General features: G+C 39.6%; 1 protein-coding gene across 1 annotated transcript in view; it reads left to right on the top strand.

Annotated features, from left to right (window-relative positions):
* Positions 1-26,279, top strand: part of ezrb (ezrin b) — a 38,723-nt gene that overhangs the window by 4,339 nt on the left and 8,105 nt on the right. The window contains exons 3-9 of the mRNA XM_030405858.1: positions 4,582-4,665; positions 12,599-12,694; positions 18,026-18,300; positions 20,358-20,441; positions 20,536-20,682; positions 24,405-24,501; positions 24,995-25,158. Of these exons, the coding sequence (XP_030261718.1) occupies positions 4,582-4,665; positions 12,599-12,694; positions 18,026-18,300; positions 20,358-20,441; positions 20,536-20,682; positions 24,405-24,501; positions 24,995-25,158 (947 nt within the window). The remainder of the gene's footprint in view (positions 1-4,581; positions 4,666-12,598; positions 12,695-18,025; positions 18,301-20,357; positions 20,442-20,535; positions 20,683-24,404; positions 24,502-24,994; positions 25,159-26,279) is intronic.

Here is a 26,279-nt window from a genome sequence, read left to right as displayed (position 1 = left end):
TGGGAAAAATGCGCCAAAATGAGTACGGTTTACTGTATCTGCATAGCAAAAGATGTGCGTCAAACATTTTTGGGTGTGCGATTCCCGCCACACTCTTTACATAATTTCCAAATTTGAATTCAGTATCCTCATCCCATGTCTGGGCTCTCTCGACTTTGTCTGTCTTCCTTTACTACTAACTGTTATCAAATACAATGCAAAAATGTCACCACACCTTTAAAAGTTATCTTACATCAAATCAGATCGAGCAGTCATGAAAACATTCAAAGTGATCATCGTGTAGGATTTTTTTTAAATCCCTGAAAATCAAAGATAAATGAAGATAAAAGTGCTAACTTGCCCTAAATTTGATTCCAACCGGCACAGAAACCATCATATACCTTACATCATTAAAAAAACAATGTCTGTTTGGAAAAGAGAAACACATTTTTTTTTTCTTATTGCAGAGGACCAAGCTGCCCAGTGGCAGGAGCAGTTAAGGCTCCTATATTGATACTTGTGTGACTCATGTTTCAGTTATTTGAATGACACATTGTCAGAAGTAAACGATAGTCCTCCTTGGCTGTCCCAGAATCCTGTTTCCTCCACTGCTCCATGACACAAACTGTACAAGGCGTGGCCACGATCAACATGGATGGGTGTTTCCTTTTCATGTCCAGTCCTATTGTTACTGTTTGTTCCTTTAACTAATTGATAACTCAATCGTGGCTGGAACGCCCTCGAGCCCTGATTCATAATTCCTGAAGTGGTGACAGGTGATCTAACTGTCATTCTTCAATTACGTGCGTTTAATATTGATAAAGCTGTGAAAGCACACTTTAAAGATATGTCACTTTCTAGAACTTCAGCTCTTGGGCCTGCTCTCCATCCCTGTTGTACCTCTGTTCCAGACTCAAGTAGTAGCTGTCGTTTATGACTATATTGCCTTCAAACTGTTTCAGTGGAATCCCCATGGTGACTCCAATTGCAAAAGACTCTTGTAAAGCCAGCCAAACTGTGCGGAGGGTTAAATATTGAATGGTCCTCACTGAAGAATGCAGTGCAACCTTTTCACAGTTTAACTACTGAGGTGATGACCGCCTCAGTTCTTTAACTTGCCCCAGAGCAGCTCCTTAACCTCTCCATTGAAATGTCTGAAGGAACGATATCCAGTTTATGATTATATAGGACAGGAAAGGACGGCGTATCTTTATACTTTTAGGGGTTGTGACTAGGAAATATTTGGCATTCTTGAGGAATTACTTTATTGATTAATTTACAGATTAGCACCCTTAGTCAGAGCTCTAGTTCAAATTTTTACCTCTGTAATTGTTCTATGGATCACCTCAAAGCAATAGATCTGGGATATATGATCCCCCTATCACACTGGTCAAAAAACCCGCCAACATCCACTAACATCTGGCTTTTGTCTTCACTTAGAAAGAATACAATCTGTATTCATTTGCAGGTTGAATGACTCTGTTGTAGTCACAGATATTTATCGACAGCAGCTCCAATTTTTTTCACTTACAAGTTAAGAAAGAAAAAAATCAACAGATTAATTGACAAAAATAATTGTTATTTGCGGCCCTAAAGATCACAAGGCTTGTTATAATTAACTTGTTATATAAAATGTATTGTAGAATGGCTTACTTTCTTAAACATATTAAATAAGGTAATGTCTTAATACGTGAGCTTTAGAGGTGTAAGGAGGTGGAATTATTATTATTTTTTTAATCCTTGTCAGAGCTAGCTAGCTGTTACCAGTCTATATGCTAAGCTAAGCTAATTGGCTTCTAAGTGTAACTACAGTATTAACAGTGTAAACCTGAGAGTGGTGTTAATCTTCTCATCTTGACTCTTGACAAAAACGTGAAAAAGCTTTATCCTTTTTATAAGCTTTAGTTTTATGTAAGAAAAAGTGTTTCAAAGTAAGAAATCCTGAACTGCTTTTTCTACTGCATTGCCTGCATCAACAGAGAGCTTGTGTTACTTGTTGTTACTGTTTCTTGGTTACTAAAGCTGTGAACCTTCAACCAAGAGTGTGAAAACGTGTTCTTTGTCATTACAGAAAGTTAGATTTGTCAGTTATTACTGTTATGACTCATGAAGCAGGGCATTATATGGTTAATATGGACGCCTGTACTTTCCTCTGACTAAAGTTGCTCATTGTGGAACTCTGGGTCTTTGCCCAGTATATTTTTAGCATATGTGTCATGTTTTCTTTACCGCTCTGAATGGCCTCAGTTTATTGTGAGTTACCGTTGGAGGACTTACTTTGAGATCAGATATCACTCACTCGCTGGTTTCTGTTGGCTCGTCTGCTCCACACATTCACATGTTCCATTCTCTGCTCGTTTGGTTTGGGTGTGTTTTTTCTAGGTGCTCCAACTGTAACTGCTGTAAATAAAGATGTTGACGGAAGCATCCTGAATCAGAGGTGCTACTACCAGATTGTGAAATTGCTTTAAAACAAAGATGGTCTCAAACTATCAATCATTAGAGCAATTTCTGATAACGTCTGCTGTAGTTTTGTTCTTGTTGTCAAGAGTCTGGCTACAGCAGAATGTAGATGATGATAGCTAGGGCCTGCTGGGGCACTGCAGCTGAAAGGGGATCTTTGTTTTGCTGTGCAAAGCAAATGCAGCATTTCCCCTCCTTTCCCTGCCTTTTAGCTGTACGTTGAAGCTGGTTTTCCTGTTGGACAATTAAATCCAAAAGTTTAAAATTGTAAGAACATGTGTTATTACAGTTTGGCTGGGTAGTTTATCTATATTAAACCGTTTAGTGATATAAGACTATTTATTGTCTTGGATTTTGAATATTGTTATATTGTGTTCTTACGTAAGTGTTGCCTTTTCCTGGTTTTAAGGGCTGCATTACAGTAAAAAGATGTAATTTTATGAACTCACCAAATCGAATTCAGATATTTATATATCCGCCGATAAACACACATTGTTTTTGCATTGATCCCTCAAATGTGGTTATCAAACAGTTACAAAGATATGAAATGGAGGGAGAATATTTTTGTTTAACAGTAACAATGTCTAAAATGACATCAGTGCACTGAAACAACAAACTTTGCTGCCCTACCATCTTTTTCTGCATTATGACCCCTTAAATTAATTTTCATATCATCGTATATCCACCTACATATCCCGATATTGATTTATCTGTGATTGGCCAACGATACATCAGTTGGGCTCTAGTTAAAACTACTGTGATATTGTTTTAAGTCTATATTGCTCAGCTCTATTCTTAGTGCTTCACTTCATTCGTTTTGGTAAATTAAAGTCTGCCTTGCCACAGATCATGAGTTTAAATCCCAAGTGAGTCAACTCTGCTAACCTCACTTGAAAGCTGCCAACACATGGATGAAATGAAAGCGGGTCAACCTTGAATATCCACTGTCTAGACTGCTGTCTTCTTACAATATCCTGGACAGCACCATGTTGAGGCGCTTTCCATCCAATGCTGTGATTGGATTTGGCACCTCTGTCAGGGTTTAAGCCTGCTCAGCCTGTGCAGCTTCATAGGAATCGGTGCAGCTCTGAGTCACCAGATAGTCACCCAGACATCCCTTTTCCAGTGGGCGTCACTGAGTTTGTTCACCACTGAGGCTCACAATGGGCTGGAGATGAAAGATGTCACTGGAGGGCTCTGTCAGCAGGCTTTCTCTGTCTTCCCTCTGTGTCCACTACTCCCTTTGTGTCACTTTCACTGAACATTAATAAGTTCAGTCAATACTTTGAGGGTCTGTGTCTTTTCATAACCCCCGCAAATACCAGACATGTGACATTATACCCACAGAAAAGAAAGTCAGTCTGTACATTACCTCAAAGCAGCTATTGTAAATATTTTTGCATTGTTGCCCGACCTTTGTGTGAAATTCAGATGCCGTTTGCAGATTACTAACCAAACCTACAATACAGAATATTGCTGCGCTCCATTATGGGACATGGTTGACGTCATCTTTCTGTGCAGCTCACTGGTCACATTATTTGTAATGGTTTTGAAATCGCACATGAATCATTGGGGTGGATCCCTGTAAATGGACATTAAGATTCGCCGTTCATGAAGTGGGTTTCACACAGATGTGCCACCACGTTTGGTATGCACAGGCCGTTCTTATCAATGATTAACCACAGAGCTGAAAGACTTGCCTTTTTTCTGTGAATGGTTGAAGTAGCTGCCATATTTAAGTCCTCTTCTTTTCATTCTATTCATTCATGATAACATCAGTGGTGCCTCTGTTCAGCTTGGTGAATTAGTAGCAGATGAAGTGTGTTGATATGTAGCTTCATAACACTATTCCTTAAAACGAAAAATTTGAGCAATCACTGAATATTTTTTACCAAAAGAACATCATATTTTTGCAACAGAATTCCCTTCAATCAGCCCGTCTGGCTCTGAAAAAGCAGAGATAAACATAGAGCCCTGTGTGTTTACTCTGCAAATACACCCCCTTTCCAAACACACACACACACACACATACACAAACTAAAGAAGTGCTCTATGCTTTACCTCGTATTGGTCCCTACCTGTGAGGACCTCTCTGTTGCTGTGGGTCAGCTTTTGAACTTTTCTCATGTTTTTCCACAGGTCAATGTTCGCGTCACCACCATGGATGCTGAGCTGGAGTTTGCCATCCAGCCCAGCACCACTGGCAAGCAGCTGTTTGACCAGGTACAGTGCACATCAGTTCTGTTTTGACCTCTAGCATCAGTGTTTTGACCTATAAATGTGTAATCCATATGTTTCATAGAAGATTTTGAAAACAAAGCGATGTGGAATGATGAACTAGTTGGGTCTTTTTTTTTTTTTTTTTTTTTTTAGAAAAGATCAATAAAAGTCAGCCAATCCCAGCCAAATGCATATTTACACACATATTCAATACATACACAATGGCTCTCAGTAGAGCGCAAACCTCCACCAAGGCTTAACATTCCCTTTTTGTACTCATTCATAGCTACCAGCCACCTAAATGCACCTCTTTTTTCATCAGGATCCAAGATTTATTATTTTATAGGGACATTTATAAATATTAGTACTTATGAAATTGATGTAATTTTTGGGGGGGTTTAACTGTGCAAAAATTAACTAAAGCTTAAACAAAAAGTATGTACAAGAAAGTGTGTCCAAGAAATCATATCATACAGTTAAAGGGATATTCCGGTGTAAGTTTAATCCACGGTCTAAATCACTGTGAAACTGTGTTAGACTCCCTCTCGAGAGATCAAGTTAGCAGACCGCTAATTTACAGAGTTTTATCAACCTCACAAACGACCGCACGACAACAATACACTGCAGTAAATGGATCCAAATATAAACCGCCACAAAAAAGCCACAAATAATGCTCAGCACCAAACTTCAGCAACAGTACAAATAGGGTCTCAGCACATAGTCTGGGCCATCTAACCTCCGCTAGCTTAGCAGGATTTCTATTGTTAAGCAAAAAACAGATTTCAACTCTCCTCCATCAGCTTCCGGGTCGAGTAAGTCCCGACGCGACGATTACCGAGTGCGGTTAGAAATGCTCGATTCCGTTCTTTTCCCTGTCCGCTCTCGATAATAACTGTTATAAACTGGCAGGTAAGACACATGTGAACTTTGATTGCTTTTCCATGGAGTCATAATCATACATTTTCATCCATGAGCCACGGAACTCTACTGCACTCGGTAATCGACTCGTCGAGACTTCCCGTCAACAGGAAGTTGCTGCAGAAGAGTTGTAAATTTTGTCAGCTTTTCAGTAGAAATCCAGCTAATCTAGTGGAGTTTTAATGCCCCGGACTATGTGCTGAGACCCTATTTGTACTGTTGCTGAAGTTTGGTGCTGTTCTGGGCATTATTTGTGGCTTTTTGGTGGCGGTTTATATTTGGATCCATTTACTGCAGTGTATTGTTGTCGTGCGGTCATTTCTGAGGTTGATAAAACTCCGTAAATTAGCGGTCTGCTAACTTGATCTCTCAAGAGGGAGTCTAACACAGTTTCACGGTGATTTAGACCATGGATTAAATTTACACCGGAATATCCCTTTAAACATGTGTACTTATTTTATTGACAACAATTCTTGTTCTCAGTCCTTCATCAGGTAAATGTTATTTAGACACAGAGTTTTTGATTAGACACACATGCCAGCAAGACTTGAAAAAGGCAATGAAAGTGTTTATTAAACTTTCTCCAAACTACTCCAACCTTTGGAATCATGCCTGATAACTGGACTGATGTCTCTGAGAGAAATCTGTGTCAGCAGAAACTGTCTGCCCTCATTATTATCCCTCAAGAAGGGATTCATTATTCACTATTCATTACATTGAGGTCTTAAAAGTTATCTCCAACAGATGAGATTACAGGAGCTTTTGGCTTCAAGAGTCTTTATCAGTCTTTGTCTTCCTGTTGAGCTTCAGGGATTATTATGAATCATTTCCTCTGATTAGATATTGCAGTATGTGAACAAAGAACTAATAAAAACTAGTGATTAAATATTAAACATGGATGAGGTCTGTGAAGAAGTTCGTAGTTGAAGCTCCGTAGTGTAGTGTAGATTCTTTATGACTGTTACTGATTATTAATTACTTACAAATAATCCCTTGTTCCTGTGGTCACTGACACCATTTTAGGTGCCAAGCACCTAAAGTGACAATATACACTCACCAACTGGGTGTATAGACAGTTGCTTTTGAACATATTTTATTAATGTTTAGTCAGAGATGAGTTGGTGAGATCTCGTGTACACATGTTTATTTTTTCGTAAGAAGTTAAACTAAAATGTATTAATGGATGTATCTAAATAAAAACATTGGGCAACTAGTGTAAAAAGTTAGTCAGGCGCCCTGATTAATGTTTGTTCATTATAGTCGAGGTAATTATGTAATAACTACAGGGTGGCAGTATGTCGTATTTTGTTGTTAACCCTTGTAGTTCCTGTAGCTGGTCAGACTGTTAAGTGATGGATTTTCTTTGCTCTTTTCCTCTCTTATTGTGAAGCTTAGTACCTAAAATCCAAATGTAGGTGACATGTCATTAGCGTGAGCTCCTCTGAGGCTCTATGACAGCACCGGGGGAGGAAAGGCATTGTTTTAGCCACTTCCTGCACAACTCGTTTTTCAATAGCTAGTGTACACGACTTTGTGTCAAGGGGATTCACCCTTCATGTAAGCAGCACTTTTTAGTGCTTTAGTAAAAAAAAAAAAAAACATTTGCTAGTTTTATGTTGGTTTTGTTAAAGGATAGCTGGGGACCCAGATATTTGGTGTTGATGTGTCTCTATTTATAGGTGTTGGTGAATTCCCCAGCCTACTTGTTAGAATGGCTCTCAGTGGGGTGTGCCACAGATAATCACACTCCCTTCCTGTGATGCTGTCAGAGACAGTTCAGTGCTCTATTTTAGAGCAAAGATACAATTTGCTAATTTGAGCATGGGAAGCGGTCGACGAAGTGTCTCACCTTGTTTAAAGTCTGAGCGGCCATTCTCAGCTTTGGTGTTGACGTTTAGTTGTAGTGGTTGTGTCCCTGAAGTCTGTCAGCCCCCTGATTTAGTTTTAAACGGTTGCTTTGGCAGTAATCAGCTGTAAGGACGTATGTAGTCTTGCAGAGTGTTAAACAGGTTCTATGGAAATGCTGAGTAACAGCAGTGAGCTCATTTCAAGGGCGAGTGCGAGGCCTGGAGTGGCCTGTGTGGTCAGCGCTGATCATAGCCTTTAGTCCCTGTCATTCTGCTCTTAAACTCGCTCTTAGAAACTTTTGCCACTCCCCTACACACCCTTGTACAGTTTCATTTCCATATGAGTGTACACTGCTGCTCGTGTTCATTTGGCCTTGAGCTGGATCTAATGGCGGTTTACAGTAGATGTAGGATGTTAGTTAGATGTATGTGGATGTTAGTTCTGTGTGTCCTCAGAGTGTATGCTCTCTTGCGCATTAATGTGGTCTTGCAAGGCTTGAAGTTGTAGCTTCAGACCCTGAGAACTGGTTATGATTGATGTTGAATAGCTGAGCAACATTTGAAACAGTCCAACAATGTCTTGAACTGAGTCCAAGTCAGAAAAATCTTCCTGACAGGTGTCAAAATATGAAACTAGTTCAATTACACACCCAACCCACATGTCAAGTTGCTGCAAAGCTGCTCCAAGTCAGGAGAGCGAACATGGCTTTACGATACTCCCTTTACTCTTTAGTGACAATGAATGTGTGGTCTGACAGTAATAGACCCATTTCCTTTGGGCCAGGAGCTGCTGCCCCTCCACCAGCAGCACTCCCCACCACACTCTTTGTGCTGGTGCCTGTTTGGGGCCCAACTGGGTGAACCCCTCCCTTCCCCTCAGTCAGTCGCTGGAGGACTTCACCCTCGTTATTCAGCCCAGAGGATGCAGTGCGTAATGCTGTTTCAGCCCAGTGGCATTCCTCTCTCTCACCGCACGGCCTGAGCTCCTATAAACCAGACAGGGAAACTTTCACTCTTCTGACAGATCGCTGCAGCCTTCAGTCATGCTAACTGTTCCAATCTGGCAATGCAAGTTTCTCTGAAGTGGATGGTGACACTGTTCTTTTAGACAGAAAGACTTAGTTTCTTCAACCTGGCTGCAAATGTTTCACTGAGTTTACAGTTTTTTTAATCATTGCCAGAACAAAGTAGACTTGTGCATCTGCTAATGACAGGGCAAAAACAGTGCTTCAGACACTAACATACTGGTAGCGCTGGTGCACCATACTTTTTTATTTAAGTGCACCAGCACATAATTTAGGGGCACTCAATAATGTATTTTTTCTGAATTTCATTCACACATAATATAAATGATTTTGAACAGGAAAAAAAAAGTTTTCGTCATTTAAATCACAGCAACACAAGAAAAAAATTGCAATAACCTGATGAAACGTGTTACAAAAAAAAATTAAAAATACTGCCTAGTTTCAGGTCCATCTGTGCAAAAGTCATGTGAAGTTTCCGAGTCCACAAAACATCCCTGGAGCATCAAGGCAAAAAAACATTGCAGCATTTACTTAAACAATTATAGAGGATGGAGAATTGTTGGAAAATGAAAAAAAAAAAACTGGCTTCACACAGTGAATCAGTCAATGTGGGATCTCACTGTGGGAAATGTTTTGTGGAATAGGAGGTGGAGTAGATAATGACTGTATTTGAATTTTTGGGTGAACTCATCGTTTCAAATTAAAGTCTATCCTGTGTTAAAAAGGTCCACAAAAGTGTTAAATTGAACTTGGTGAACCCTGCAGATACCCCGAGTTCTGCATTGGGTTGTTCTGTTTTAAGTTATCTTACTTTGAATGAAACTCTGATGTGTTTATAGCTTTTGACATTCATTGGAGAGACCTAACAGCAGCAACCCATTAAAGTCGAGGCAGCTCGCCAAACCAACCTGCGTCCCCATATTCAGATTTAATCCTCCTCTAATGAACCGTAGTATTTCCAGTATCCTTTGGCAGGAGGTTTTCATAACATGTACATGAACATGTACATTATTGAAGGTAGTTTATTATCTATTTGTTAAGTGAAATACATACAGTTGTTAAAGGTTGGTTAGCTGGCCCATGAAAATAGTTTCCTCCCTGACAGGGCTGAGGTTTTACCATGCCTCTCCACAGCAGCTTATCCTCTGAGAAAATTGTTCAGGTATCTGTAGGCCACTCTGTTTCTCTGCTTCTCACTCTGTAGACCCCAAAGCAGAACCACCATGAAAGGGCTGATTGTTTTCTGAGGCCTTATGAGTTTCATTAGAGGTGAGACTCAGGGTTATGGTTTAGTGCTCTCTCATTTCAGGCCCCTTCCAGTGCTTGTTGTTGTGGCACTAAACACAATCTATCAGAAAAGTTCCTGGATCCAAAGCTGTTAATTTTTGCTCCCACAGGTCAGCCTGCTCTGTGTTTTCTGTTGTTCAATAAGAGGAGGGAGTTTGATTTTAATTATAACCTTGGCTGGAGCTTATCATTGGGAATGGGCTTGGCTGGAGGGCCAGCGTGTTGATTCAAACTTCACCCAGGCAACTTAGCACCTCACCTGGTGACTGGGTGGGGAATTTGGCAGCGATGCATCTAAAAAGGGCTTGACACGGAGATCACCTCACTTAAAGTCGCACACATAAAAACATGAATTCCTAAACGTTGCTGTTGGAAAAATTGCTCAGCCTCTCTGAAGGCCATAAAGAGCCTGTCTGGTCGTTGAGGTTTTTCCTCAGGAGCCAGTGGAAAATGGTAGCTCCTCCTGCAGCACAAGTGATTATTCCAGATCTATGACTGGGTTTTCACTTTCTGCCTCAGTCACAAAACTGAAAAAAAAATCTTCAAATTGCTGGTCTGCAGAAGTGTTTCCAGTGTGGTTGAAATTAAAACTGGGTTCATAATCTGCCTTTTTGACGTAAATAATGAGGAGTTTGCCTCACTCCAGGCATCTCTGTCTGTTCCTGGAGTCAGAGACGGGATGCTAGTCATGCAGCACGCCCTTGTTATACAGTATCACTCCTCTTCACTGGTCAGACAATAGGACCACTTTGTTTAAGATCAGCCTCCATTGTGCTTGTATGTGCCATGGCATATTTAAAACAGACACAGATGTGAGTATAGTGTTTGGTAAGAGGGTTCACTTGTGGGGAAGAACTGAACAGAAAACAAAGGATAACACTGGCAAAGAACCTTTATTGATGTGTTTGGTATAAGGGTTTATTCAGGACAGATTTGAGAAACCAAACTTTGTAATAAACTGAATATCTACCTTTTGCTGTTAATTGTTGAATGCCCACAGGTGGTATATTTTAATGAAATCTGGATTTTTTATTTTTGGTGAATATTATTTAAACTTATTAAAACTGTTGTTGTAAGATACCCCTGTGGAATATGAAAATGTATATGACAGTTTTCAGGACATTGAACCAACAATAAGTTAATATTTAAAGACCCAGATAAAATGCAGTTGCATATCCGTCAGTGATGACAAAGTTTAAATCAAAAATAAGATAAAATCTTGACCTTAAAATCTAAAGTCAAATCTAAATGGAAATTGTGACAACCCTAATAAGTAGGAATTAGGAAATGTGCTGATATTTTTTCCTCAATAGATAAGTTGATCTATCTTTGATCATCAATCAAAGCCTTCAGTCTCGCTAAAGTTGCCAATTAGAGTTGAAAAAATAATCAAATTAATTTGCAACATGATTGATAACTACACATTCATTTATAGCACATATGCAAAGTACAGCAAGGAGATTTGGTCCTTCTTTGACCTTCTTCCTTAGAAAACTGAATATAGTTGGGTTTAGGGCTTTTGGTCTGACAAAACCAGACATTTAAAGATTACACCTTGCGATTCAGCAAGTGTGAAAAACATGTCACCATTTTCTGACTTTTTATTAACCAAATGTTGAAACTACCTCTCAATGGTCTTGCTAAATTGCTTAAGACAACAAACATTGTGTACTTTCATTCGTCCTGGCAGTAATAGCCTGTGGTTTGTATACCTAGCTTTGCCAAGTCCATACTCAGGCCTGGGAATGTGTAATACTATGAGGGTTGTTCACCAGATTAGTCTGGTACCTGAGTATGTCACCTTAAAGTTAGATTATTCAGGCTTTGCCAGTGTCTGTAAAGCGCTCAAAAGCCTTTTCACGTCTCCTCGCTCTGCTGGAAGAAAAGTTCAGTGACTCATTTACATAAATTCGAAACATTACCTAATTGATTCTTGTGGTTAGAAGGCATGCTCCTTACTCATTGGCTACTACATTTACATCATCATCTCATAGTCTGTTTTCCTGGAAGAGCAGGCTGTGAACTATTTCAAGTAATTTAGTCATGCATCTGGTCCGATTTAGTGAAATTCCACCATTTCGTATTTTAGATTAATATTATATCAATGCTACCTAAATGTGTCTGCCATGACAAATTGGAGCTGTTATTGCATTATTAGGTTCCTGCCTTTAAACTATGAAAACGTTCATGGATAATAATATTATCAATCTTGATAGAGTTTTTTTTAAGTCATCCTTGCATCCAGATTACATGAAAGACTGACACTAAGGGCCCTATTTAGACTGTCTATAGCACAGCACTGGTTTGTTTTGGGAGTGTCCAAGTCAATTTTGCTAGTTAAACGGCAGATAATCTGGGCATAAAGTGTGGCGCACCGCGCAAAGAGGTGGTATTTGGACTCTGAAGTAGTACATTTGCTATTCACACAATGTGGGTTCTGGGCATTTAAGTGACAACTCTGTCAGTCTGAAACCAGCGAAGAAACTTGCGCTGTGCGTCAACTTCGCTAAATGTAAAATAAAGCTCTAAGGCTTTTTCTCAATGTGTGTTTTATAGCAGAACATATTCAACAACTATTTAGGTAATGGATACATTGTTTCAGTCATTTATCAAGCAAAATCAGTAGGAAATGCTTACATTTCTAAGGATGCATCTTCTCAAATGGGAAGATTTATGGCTTCTTTTTGTCATTTGTCCTTTTTGATTGTTTTTACTACATTTTTTGTTGTTTACATATCATACACCAAATGATTAGTGGATTATTCCAACAAAAAATGTGTAACTGGTCATGAAAATAATCATGTTTGTTGTAGTGCCATTGTATTTATACGACTAAATATTTCCTCTTTTTCTGTGCAGGTGGTGAAAACCATCGGCTTACGTGAGGTCTGGTACTTCGGACTTCAGTATATGGATGGCAAAGGATACTACACTTGGCTAAAACTGGACAAAAAGGTAACATCCAGCTTCAAAAATACATATTTGTGTTAATTTTTTTACCCATTAATCCTCAAATGCTCACTACATTAGAAATGGAGGAAAACCCTTTCCACACTTTCTAATACTTTTTTAATCATCAAAATTGTTAATACTGTCAAGAATTGGACCACATAAATTGTATGATTTGTTTTTAAAAGGTATTGATGTCGTTATTAAATTGATTAAATTCCACTATCATTTGATCATACACTTACATACCTACACTTCCTCTTGCTTTGCGTCTCAAGTATTTCCCAACTGCCCACCTCTCCCTATGTAGTTAAATTCTATAAACAATAGAGGAGGAATGCATTCTTTTGAATGGACGATACAATCAGAGCTCCAGTGTTTGCCTTTCAGTCAATCAGTAGCCACCGCATTACACTAGCTATATATTCACATTCTGTATTGTGGTTCCACTTCCAACACAGCAGCTGAATTTATCTGGTTTCTGTCTGTGCTGGGAGGTCTGACCACCGCTTGTAATCATCTGGAGGTGGATTATTTGACAAGAGTGTGAACTCTTTGTGAACCAAAGCTGCCTCAATTCTTCTCTGTTGTCTCTGAGTAAACACTAGTCACTGTACCTTCACTAACTGTTATTCCTGAAGCTGCTCACGATATAAGTTATGTCCAATACATCATGGATTAGAACAGTTAGAAAAACAGCCAGAGGTATGTAGTCCAGTCTGTCAATAGAAAGAATTCCAGATTGTGTTGTTTACAAGTTTCTATATGATTGTCCAACCCCTGCAGTTTTTGGACCTGTGGGTTCTCTGTTAGTAATCTCTTAAAGAAGAATTCCATCAATACTACCACTCCAAGTATCTGGTACTACTTCAGGTGAAAAAAAAGTATAAAATCTAAAGTTGTAACAATTAGTCGATTTATCAGTTGTCAAACTATTTTGATAATCGATTATTTGTCATTTAAAAAAAATATTTGGAGCAAAAATATTTAATGGTTCCAGTTTCTTAATTGGAAGTATTTGCTGCTTTCCTTTGTCCTGTATGAGAGTAAATGAAGAGTGTTTGGCCTGTTGATTGAACAAAAGAACCAATAGCCATTTTTAAAATCTTTGGATTTTTTGTAGATTAAATGATTAATTTGTAAACATAATAGTCAGATTATTCGGTAATGACAATAATTGTTTGTTGCAGCCCTGATAAAATCCCAAACTCTTGTTACTAGGGGTGCACCGATCCGATATTAAGATCGGATATCGCCCCGATATTGACAAAACAGCTGGATCAGGAATCGGAAAAATGAACAGATCCATGGGCCGATCCATTTTTTTTTCTCTGTCGCAGCACATCCTACGTTATTTGTCAGTGTCAGTGTGTCGCATGCTGGAAGAGCACAAGTTGTTGTTTGAGAAAACTTTTTATTAGTTTATTCTCAGGTGTAGCTGCTATGTTTTATTTTGTACTAGTGCAGTGCCCGTAAGAAAATTTATTCCTATAGAAAAGTGGGAGGTTAAGTAGCTTTTTCATGGATGGCCAAATGAGGCTGTGTTTGAAGGTGGGCGGGCCTAAATGAATGTAGAGGAAACGCTGCTAAATGTCACAAATGTCTCAACTCTGAATATCTCTGTCTATATACCAGACACAAAGCAAACGTGATGGCAATGTTCGCAAAAAAGCGTGGCGGATATTATTTACCCTAAGTCCGGTTTTGGACGTGCTGGTGTGTCTGGTCCGTCGCCTCGGGAGGTGTGCCGTGTAGGTCGGCTAGCGGCTAGCAGCTAGCTACACACGGACATCCACAGATTCCGATTCCACTTTGTTGTCCGCGCGTCTCCGGATCTCCTCAGACCCGAACAGACTCGGTCCGGACTCTTTTAGTCTCATTAATACACAACAGTCGGTTTAAATGCAACGAACAGAACGGGACCGAACCGCCGGCAAAATCCCGGTCCAGCTTGCGCCACTGCAGGTATAAATCTGCTTGTTTCTTAAGGTGGGGGGGTCGCGGTGGGCTCTGCAGTGATTGGCTCTGGTGCGCACGTGACTGTGGTGGCTCCGGTGGACAATGCTCGCGAATTTGTAAAGCATTTATGAAATAATTTATTAAAGGAGAACTTCGGTCGATTTAAACATGCAGCTTCATTGCTCAAGCTACCCTTGACTTGCGAGTACCGAAGACGCGAACAAATTTGGTCCAGCTATTACAGAGCTCCGTGAACGGAGATGTAGCATTGAACGCTAACTGCATGGGGTCAGAACTTCACGCTGTGTTTTAAGCATCTTAACATGCTCCACATCTCACACCAGAAGTTATGCAACATCAGCAGACACCTTAGCACACAGCACTGTAGCGTGTATGACTCAAACTGAATAAAAAAGTAGTTAAAATAGTGTGTTTGTGCAAGCAGCTACTTACCTGTTTGTTGACATCCGTGTGTTCCGGTAGCTAGACCAAACTAGTCAATCCGTCGAGCGTGCACTTACTCCCTCACTGGCGGAGACGGAAACGTATTCCAGCATTTTCGTGTGTATGTTCATAATGTACATGTCCATGTTACAACCTGTCATGAGCCATGAGCCTTACAATAGCCTGTTAAGCCTGTTAAGTGCACACTCGGTGGATACGCTAGTTTGGTCTAGCTACTGGAAGACGCGGATGTCAACAAACAGGTAAGTAGCTCCTTGCACAAACACACTATTTTAACTACTTTTTTATTCATTTTGAGTCATACACGCTACAGTGCTGTGTGCTAAGGTGTCTGCTGATGTTGCATAACTTCTGGTGTGAGATGTGGAGCATGTTAAGATGCTTAAAACACAGCGTGAAGTTCTGACCCCATGCAGTTAGCGTTCAATGCTACATCTCCGTTCACGGAGCTCTATAATGGCTGGACCAAATTTGTTCGCGTCTTCGGTACTCGCACGTCAGGGGTAGCTTGAGCAATGAAGCTGCATGTTTAAATCGACCGAAGTTCTCCTTTAACGGTATCATTGCAGTCCAAACAAATGCAAAGTCGCACACCCTTGAACCACGCAGCAGCCATGTTGTAAGTCTCAGGTCAGTCTGATCCTGATCTGCAGAGATATTTAAGGAACACACACACACACAGACAGACAGACAGACAGACAGAGATTCCTTGCTTTTATAGAGAGATAGAGAGATTCCTGTTTGCAGGACGTTGCACTTACTCACGTCACATTTCTCCACTGATTAGCTGTTAGCCCCGCCATCAGTTGTTAGCCTCACCGATCAGCTGTTAGCCTAGCAACGCTAACTTTCAAACCGACGTACTCAATACTATGTGGACAGTCCATCGTTGCTCCGTTGGTCGTCCCTCCACCACAACCTCAGGGTTATTCACCGCCGGGCTGCTTTGTTGCTCTCCTCTGCTGCTGCGGTCTCCCCGGCTCGCAGCGATGTCTTCAGGTGTTCAGCACAGGGGCATCTGGACCTCTGCTGTTGCTTCACCCCAGGCTTCGTCGCTTGGATTGGATCTCTTGGTCTCCTGCGTCGCCCCCGCTGTGTGCACGGAGCCTCCAGACGCTAGTTTGTACACGGACGGTGCTACTGACTTCAGTACTAGTGTTCCCTCCGTGCTGACTGACAGGCGCTCCATTTATTCTTTGTTTTGTTTGTTCCACTTTGTTAAGTGTCCTTGGGTACCCTGACAGGCGCTATATAAATTAAATGTATTATTATTATTAATGTTACACATGTTTACAATGTTTGGTATATGTTTGATTATTTTGTCTTAGTTAGGAAAATAATGTTTAGTTAGGAAAGTCTGGTGCCTTTAGTCTCTTCCACATGGTATAAGGTGGACGGTATAAAGTTTATTATTAATTCAACAATGGTATCGGATCGGTATCGGGTATCGACAGATACACAAAGTCCAGGCATCGGTATCGGTATCGGGACTGAAAAAGTCGGATCGGTGCATCCCTACTTGAGAGAGAGAGCTAGTATGTAAAGTCTAGCACATAGCCTCAAGTCTCAAATGTCACTTCAGTCAGCATTGATTTTTAGGCTGAAGATTGCAGGTTTACAAAATTAAAAACTCTTAAAGCATGAGGTCAAAAAGAACTTAGGTTACCAGAATTCTGTAGTTTGCTACTCATCACCACTTGACTCTAGCAATTGAGGGCTACATATGCTTTTGTTGGCATGACAGAAAATAAATCTCTGAAAGAACTTTTGGTGGTTGAATTGCATTGTGGGTAATGTAGATACCAGATTTTGACATCCAAAATTGCAAAAAAGATGTTGTCTCTGGTTCTGCTGCATAGAGTTTGGTACTTTTTTGTCTTGAGTGTGAGTCCAATAATGTTATAGGAGTGCAAAACTAAATCGGTGGTATACTCTTATAAATATCAGCCATCACCTGACTCTCTACCGATACTGATTTGCTAATAGACCAAGAGTTCTTCTATAGAATGGAATTGAAGAGGATTTTTCTGACATATGCCTTCCTGACTGAAACAAACTGATCTATCGAGAGAAAGTTGCCTCTTTGCACTTTATAATCATAAACAGGTGTCACTGAGAGAGAAAGAAAGGGTTATGCTTGCCTCAGTCAGCAGCAGCGAACTGTACACTGTTTGCTGACGCTGCGCTGCAGCTCATCAGCACAATGCCTCGCTCAAACTGGAATATTCCTGGCCCTATTCTCTCTATCAAGACCGCTTGGTTCCTGTTTCGCAATTAGAGGAAGAGGCACATTGTGTAAACGCATAATGTTTTTTAGAGTTATACCACTGTATCCAATGTATCCACACTACTTATCCTAAATATCCACTCTCTGTGAGGGCAGTACACATATGAAAACTATCCTGGCTCTCAAAAACAGAACGAAACACAGAGCTTTGATGTTAACCTCATATACATCTATTAATGCACAACTTAGTGCAATCCAGCTTTTCTAGCTTGGTGACGTTCTATGAATAGTGTGGGAATACACTTATTTGCTTCCTTGCCAACAGTTGGATAAGAAGATTGATGCCACTTTGTTGTCAGTTGCTAATTTGTTGCTGGAACCAAAAGCTGATTAGCGGAGCCTAGCATAAATAGTGGAAACAGTGAAACAACTAAACAGAAGGATTATTTGCGACTGCAGGGCTGTCACTGCTCCTGGCTAAGAAATAGTCCTGCACAATACCCCCTTGTTGCTCTTAAATTAATTTTTTTGTATAAAACAAAATTGAGATACAGTGTGTTAAGTGAGCTTTAAAGTGTTGTTATCCAGTTTTTAGTACCCCTCAAAAGAGCCAGGCTTGGTGTTTTCCCCTGTTTCCAGTCTGTTTCTATTCCTTTAATGCTTATGATGTTGTAATTCTTCTCCAGGTGTCGTCCCAGGATGTGAAGAAGGAGAACCCGCTGCAGTTTAAGTTTCGGGCCAAGTTCTTCCCAGAGGATGTGTCTGAGGAGTTGATCCAGGACATCACCCAGAAGCTGTTCTTCCTTCAGGTGAAGGAGGGCATCCTGAGCGACGAGGTTTACTGTCCACCAGAGACGGCCGTGCTGCTGGCCTCCTACTCTGTTCAGGCCAAGTTTGCAGATTATACCAAAGAAGTCCACCGGCCTGGATACCTCCTGTCTGAACGCCTGCTTCCACACAGGTGAGATTTGCCACAAGATTAAGCTTTGTTAATGAAATAATACATCGATTAAAAACCAAGATTTTTTTGTAGTCATACACTTGGCTTATTATACTGAAACAATTGGATTAAGCACTGGCTGACAAAAATGTTTGGCATAGGCTAATTATTGAATTAGAAGAGAAATTTTAAAGGAAAAAGGTACTAAAAATGTTGACTGTGAGCATGAGCTGCCCTCGTCAACACTGGTTGAACCTGCCTCAGAGAAAATCTTCTCCACCCTGGAATCCAAATAAACAAAAGAGCAGGAAGATTTATGCAACGATCATGATGTCTAGATAATGATGAGTTGAAAACATTTGAATCGCATGTGGGTGTTTTTTTGCGCAATCTCTCTTTACCAGTGTGTAAAGTTGGCATTGCAGCAATCAATGCAATCCATACAAAACACGAGGAAAAGAAGATAACGGAGTCGCATTCAAGCACTCAAGAGGAAGATCAAAGCTTTAGTACATAATTAATCATGGTGCAGGCCACAAAGCAGAGTCAAGTGACAGCATGCTTTTGGTATTTTCAACTCATCGATTAACAAGGTACATTATTGGGTGTCGGGGACTGGTGACAATGATGCACAGCTGTATCAGCTCCTCTTGACTAGTGTAGAAGAACTGACAGTTTGGGGAAGCAGGTCCGGACTGTCCATTACCAAAGACAAAACTATTATACCGTTTAGGAACATGCAAGGATTTGGGTGTGTGAAAAGACAGCAGCTCAGATATGCTGCCAAGGAAATCATGTCTTATTTTAAAGTCTGGAAGTCATTATGTCTGTCTCATTTGTCCGGGGGTTGTCTCCATCTGGCATTGTTGTTGATTTACGCTGCATGAACAACAAAAACTGTGTAGGACAACATTAACAGCTTTCCTGTTTGATGTGCACAAGGGGACTGAAATCAGTGTGTCTATTATACACTTTCTGTCGCCTTCAGATGGTCGTATAAGGAATAAAGCAGCTGAAAAAGAATCGCTGTAATTTTGCTTATGAGGTGCTTTTAAGAATCAGAATTGAAAAGTGGAATATGTAAGAATTTTTGTTTAAAAACATTCAAAAATGTTCTAATGTTATCAAACAGAAGATGAAGAAATATGAATTTTGATGTCATGTCAAGGACAAAAAAATGATATTGTGTTGGAGAGATATCAGCTGAAGCTAGCATGCTAACAACCTAGTACTGGGGCTTGAAAACTTCTTTCTGCCAGCTCCTGTGCTGGTGGTGTAAACCCCAAAAGCCCCCTAGTAGTCTGGCTAGCTGCACGGCTAACTGAGCTAACAAGCTAACAGTAGCTACAATCATGGATTTATAAAAGAAAGTCCGCAGCAGATAGTAGTTATTCTGGTGAGAAGCCTTTCCTTATATGAAACCAACCAGTGGCCAAATCCTAGTATTGCTAACCTAATATTATAACTCTGCCTTGTTAAGTGTAATTTCATTAAACAGATTTTCTTCTGTACTCATTTAAGAATGTACAATTTTTATTTATTCTTTATCTAATCAGTAGTCTTATTGAGATTAAGATCTTATTTACAAGAGAGACCTGAGAAAAGAAAAACATTCACAAGAACACAATCAGAAACAGAAACAACACAACAAGGAATTAATTTACAGTTACAACAATCATGAAAAACATCAAGTAGCTTTGAAATCTCCAAGGAGAATGTAAGTCAGCCTCCACCTTGAGGGTAGCCTGCTGCACATTCTGCTTAAAAGATGCATAGTACCTGAACCAAGTTAATTCCTGCATTAGTGAATACATGAGGAATATAGAGTAAAATAAAATAATGGAAGTAAAACATACAGAACATACATAAAAGAGATTTATTAGGTTCCAGAAAGGGTCATTAAGGTGTCTCTGAGTTGCAATTCCAAACTTTGCACAATGCAATGCTTGCATGATGGATAGATAGAGCCTATAATGTTATTTATCCAACTAAAGCAACGTATATCAGATTGTCTTGTGCATTAGTGGTCTCTTTATGTATCTAGCTGATCTTTTCTTCTTTCTTCTGTCTTTGTACAGAGTCCTGGAGCAGCACAAGTTATCCAGAGAACAGTGGGAGGAGAGGATTCAGGTGTGGCACGAGGAGCACGGCGGCATGTTAAAGTGAGTGTGTGTGTCTCATGTTATATCACTCGTGAAATATTGCACTGTAAAATAAAAATAACAACTTATTGTTGTTCTCTGTCCATCCTTGTAGGGAGGATGCTATGCTGGAGTACCTGAAGATTGCCCAGGACCTGGAAATGTACGGTGTTAACTACTTCGACATCAAGAACAAGAAGGGAACTGAGCTGTGGCTGGGAGTGGATGCCCTGGGACTCAACATTTATGAGAAGGACGACAAGTAAGCGCTGTATTTTGACAGAAACAACCCCGCTGTTGGTGCCTGTTCTGGCTCTTGTTTTGCGCTGCTGCAACAGTTGCTGCAGCCCTGTGACACAGAGCTAAACGAGCTGGGCCAGGTCCACGTCTGTGCTTAATCACCGATCCTGTTCCTCTGCAGACAGTATGACAGGAATAACAATGAAGACTGAAAGGAGAGTCTTTGGGAGGAGATTCTTTAAACACAGCCTTGAATATTTAAACTCAGCATTTTGATTTGATCTGTTATGTCTCCTCAGCAGAGCTGCAACGATTAGTTGATCTAAAGAAAAGTAGTTGCCAACTATTTTAAAGAGGAAGTTTGCTTGGTTCCAGCTTCTTTAAAATGCTTTACTGCTTTTCTTTATTTTGTTATGTTTTTGAAGAAGCAACTTGAAGATGCCACTTTGGGATCTGAGAAATTGTGATAAGCATGTTTCACATTTCATAGACTAAAACATTAGCAATTTATCTGTAAAAATAATTGTTAGTCACAGCCCTGTATTTCAGTGGTGCTTTATTTGCAGATCTGAAATAGTCTGCTTTTATTGAGGTTTTTGGACACAAATTTGTCACAATGTTTTAAGTGGTGATCTTTTTTGCTTCTACATATAATTGTGTGTCTTCCTCTCAAAGATTAATAAGACAAGCAGGACACCTTTTGCTCAAACCTCTGCTTATAGAGGCACAATTACTTCTTTAGTTACCGCTAATTGCTAAAAAAAAAATCTGTATATAAAAATGTCCCGAAGCATCAAGCACATTTGCAGACCTCATTTCTCCCTTTTTGCCCCCAACTCTGTGCTTCAGTTTATCCACACGATGTAACAGAAAAAGTAAATATTCCTCTTTTGTGTTTGTTTGTTTTGATGATAGTGGTTCAAGGGAAACCTACTTTTTGAGATCTGTGGGAAGGCCTGTGTTGCCACAATCAGGCCCCTTATGATTGCCAATTTGTTTATAGGGCAAGACACTTTGGGTGGCAATCACCCTCTATTTGGTGAAATGAGCTCTGAAATCTCCTGTGGCTGGTGCCCTCGTCTGGGGGGTTACTGGAGTGAAGTGCACCGTACTATAAGAGCACTTCATCCCAGGTGACTTGCCTTTCAGTCACTGACCCCATGCTGGAAACCCTTCCAGCCTACTTTCTGCTTTGGCTGGGATAGCTCTTCCCAAATTAAACTGGCTGCACTGTGTCAGCTTTCATGCAAGTGTCTATTGAAAGCAGAGTGGTCCACTCTGTCTGTGGAATAAATGAATACAGCAGAGTTGGTGACGGCTGAGGCCTCTAATTGAACCTTTGTTGGCTAATTCTTTGTCTTGTATCGGCTCAAGAGCTTCTTCTCAAGTCTAAATGATTTAATTACACTAACTGCTATTGTGTGAAAAAGCACACACAGTCTCTCATTTAGTGTGGTGTCTATTTACTGAGGTATGAAACCTCTAACAACAGTGAGAAACACATTGTTACAGAACATACCAAGTCCCTGTGTGAGTCTGTCTCTTTATGTGCTCCCTGGGATCGGCAAAGAAATGCCTCTCCTCCACGGTGCCCTCCACTGTAACCATGGCCACGCCGACTGGTTTTTCAAGCTGTGTGGCACTTAAGAATGCAAGGCTAACCTACAACACTGTCTCTCCAATGAGGGCAGCTGGCCCACAATGCACTAGTGCAGCCAAGGCTTCGCCGAGGAACAGTCTAGTCCTGGTTTAACTCCTTGTGCTCTGTTGAACCACAGTGCTGCTCATTTTATAAGACGGAGTTCTAAAGAGGCTTTCTTGAGCTGAGGTTTTATTGTAGCAACCATCACACATTCATTCAATCACTTTTTTACCCTGAAAGTTGCAATCAGTTGCACTGATTTTGGAATCTGAAATTAATATATGAATATTCTATTACATTAACATCTTTTTCTTAACTCCAACTTTTGTCTCTGACTCTGATCTAACTTTGGCATCCGTCCAAGATGTTACTGCCACCCGCCTATTGTCAGGATAATATTCATAAAGCTCAGCAGAAAGAGCATTTGAAATTGAATTTGATAATTGAAGAATGTGATTAACTATTTCAAAAGGCTCTTATAATGTACATATGTATATGTAATATTACAGTTTTGTTTCTACTGGCTGTTGCTATTAAATGCTGATATTCCCTACAAGTTAATTCTAATACAGTCATACGAGTCACAATCCAGTTTCCTTTCCACTCACCACAGTGTCTTTCCCTTTCTAAATCACTGCAAGCTGCCAGTTGAGTTTTATGAACTGCATCACTTGTACAGTATTTTGTTTAAACATGAATCCATTGATAAAGCATGTCTCAGTAAACCACTAGACTCCAATGGAAATATAAAATTACTGAAATAACTTCCACATTGTTTCCTCAATTCCTTAAGCATGTCTCAGAATTAGTAATTGAGCGAAATTCCAGTTCAGTCAGTACGGTTTCATAGCAGAGTTTCGCTGCGAGGTTGATGGCTGGCTTCCTTTCTAGATTAAAACACTATCGGTTTGTCAATGTTTACAGTGCTACTTTGTATTGTGCTGAATGAGATTGGCATCCGTTCAGTTTGTCTGGCACAATAGAACGGCAAGCCACACCCCAGATTCATCCCTCGGAACAACTACATGCTCGAACAGTGGATACAGAAATCCATGTTCACATTCACCCTGACAGAGCTTTATTCTAACACTACAGTAAATACAAGTGGATTGACTGAAATTAATGACAGTAATTGTTTGGTGTTAATGTCTATATAACATTTAACTACACTGCTCTCGATAAATCTCTTACTGGACGAGTCTTCACTTTGCTTGTTTTGTCTGACAAACAGTCCAAAACCAAATGGGATTAATTTTACTTTTGATTTTTTTTTCTGTTTATTGATCAGTAGGTGCAGGTCTTTATAACAACAATAACCTTTATTTGTACATCGCCTTCTTCTGACAGAAGTGTAGCTCAGCATGCTTTACATTAAAGTATATTAAAAACATTTGAAACATCTAAATTAAACGATAATGTCAGTAAGAAGTCACGATTGAAAAGGTCAGTCTTAAGACTCATCTTAAGATGTTTGTCTGCATCTTCTTAACTGGTGATCACTGACTCCTGTAACGTTCAAAAGCAGAGCAGTTTCCTAGCTATGAAGGCGTTAAACCATTTAGAGTTTTGTTAAGTGGTAATACAATCTCAAAATCAATTAAAAAAGAGACAGGAAGCCGATGCAGAGATACTAAACAGGATGTAATGAGCTCCGATTTCTTGTTGGTAGCTACATTTTGTTCAAACTGAAGTTAAATTACTGATTTTTTTGGATAATCAAGAGCAACCAAAGATTCAGTTGAAACATGCAGCTTTTTGCTGCAGATCAAATCTCTTTTGCCAGAGTTTTAAGTGTAATTTAGTCTCCTGGTAGGGTCAGCACTAATAACTATAATTACGGTTTTGTCCTTGTATAATTCAAATACTTGGTGCACAATGACAGTCCAATATTTCTGGGTCAGTCTGTTAAATGAGTCAGACTGTTGGGATCATCAGGCGCTAATGATAGAAACAGTTGGAGGTCATCCACATTGCTTTGTACATTGTGCAGTTGCAGTAATGTCAGGGTTATAATAAGTACTCTAAAATGATATTTTTTTGTCAGTCAAAATAGATCACAAGATGACAATTTAACCTTTATGTTCATGTGCTTTCTTCCTCAGATTGACCCCAAAGATTGGCTTCCCCTGGAGTGAGATCAGAAACATTTCCTTCAACGATAAGAAGTTCATCATCAAGCCCATTGACAAAAAGTCTCCGGTGAGTGAAATTCAGACTTTATACATGTTGAAAATACTCTCTCCTTTTATAGTCTTCACCAGTTTAAGAGTTCTTGTTCCTCTTCAGATTAAATGAAGCTTTCAGAGCAGATTAGGTTGCAGTGGGTGCCTTTTATTTAAACTCTCTGCTTCCGTTTTACCTGTGGCATCATGTTTCTCTGTAGTGGAGAGAAGAACCATTAGGCATATCCTCAGTCCGATCTAGCATACAGAACGGACGGGGATGATGGACCCCAAACACTCACAAAAGCGTACACCTTATCTTTGTTGGCCAGGCTATTTTACCTTCAATATACTGTTTGTTGGAGTAATCTGTATTAAAAGTTTCCCTGCACCTGCTCAGAGTCTCAACTAAAGTCTTTGTCCTTTATCAGCAAAGCACAACAAAAAGGCAGCTGAACACTGTATTCAGCCTGTTGGTTTGCTTGACCCCTCTTTCTTATTCCTCCTGTCTGTTTTTGTCCACATTTCAGGACTTTGTGTTTTACGCACCGAGACTGCGCATAAACAAGCGCATCCTGCAGCTGTGCATGGGCAACCACGAGCTGTACATGCGTCGCCGCAAGCCAGACACGATTGAGGTGCAGCAGATGAAAGCCCAGGCCCGAGAGGAGAAGCAGCAGAAGCAGATGGAGAGGTACGCAGTCGCATGGAAGCATGTATATGTGCAATGTAGGTTTCGTTTTCTTCCTCTTATGAATATATATATATATATATATGTATATATGTATATATGTATATGTATATATGTATATGTATATGTATGTATATCTATATTATCTATATATATATATCTATATATTATGTATATGTATATGTATATATATATATATATATGTATATGTATTATGTATATATATATGTGTATATATATATATGTATGTATATATATATATGATATATTATATATATGTATGTATATATATATATATATGTATATGTATATATATATATGTATATATATATATGTATGTATATATATATATGTATATGTATATATATATGTATATGTATAGAATATATGTAGATGTGATATATATATAGAAGGTAGAGGAGATAGATAGATATAGAGATGGAGGGATGAGGAGATATATAGATGTATAGAGATAGATAGAGGTAGATAGATATAGGAGAGGGAGAGGGAGATAAAGGGAGGAGGGAGGGAGGGAGAGAGAGAGAACAGACAGACAGACAGACAGACAGACAGACAGACAGACAGACAGACAGGGAGATAGAGAGAAGAGCGAGAGAGAGAGAAGAGAGAGAGAGAGGAGAGAGAGAGAGAGGAGAGAGAGAGATATAATAGTGATATAGATATATATGTATAGTATATATATATATATATGTATGTATATATATTATATGTGTATATATATATATATGTATATATATATATATATGTGTATATATATATACATATATATATGTATGTATGTATGTATGTATATGTATATATATATATATATATATGTATATGTATCTTCTATATTCATCAAAATCAATTGTCATCAAAATGGTTGACAATGAAGATTGGCTTGTTTGACCAAACAATTTATTGTCTAGTTGTTGCAGCTTTACAAGACTCTCAAACGTCTAATTTAATTAAAGGAACACACTGTGATGATAACACGGTGAGACAGAGCTCCATAAAGGAGATCAAGGCCACCTTCTCACCCCCTTCTCTGCTGTCTGAAGCAGCTTCACTAATGGCAGCTTCTGTTTGCAGCCACTTTCAATTCATGCATTTCAAAATGCAAA

The sequence above is a fragment of the Sparus aurata genome, chromosome 22 (genome assembly GCF_900880675.1).
Source record: "Sparus aurata chromosome 22, fSpaAur1.1, whole genome shotgun sequence".
Lineage (NCBI taxonomy): Eukaryota > Metazoa > Chordata > Actinopteri > Spariformes > Sparidae > Sparus > Sparus aurata.
This window is presented reverse-complemented; position numbering and strand designations above follow the sequence as displayed.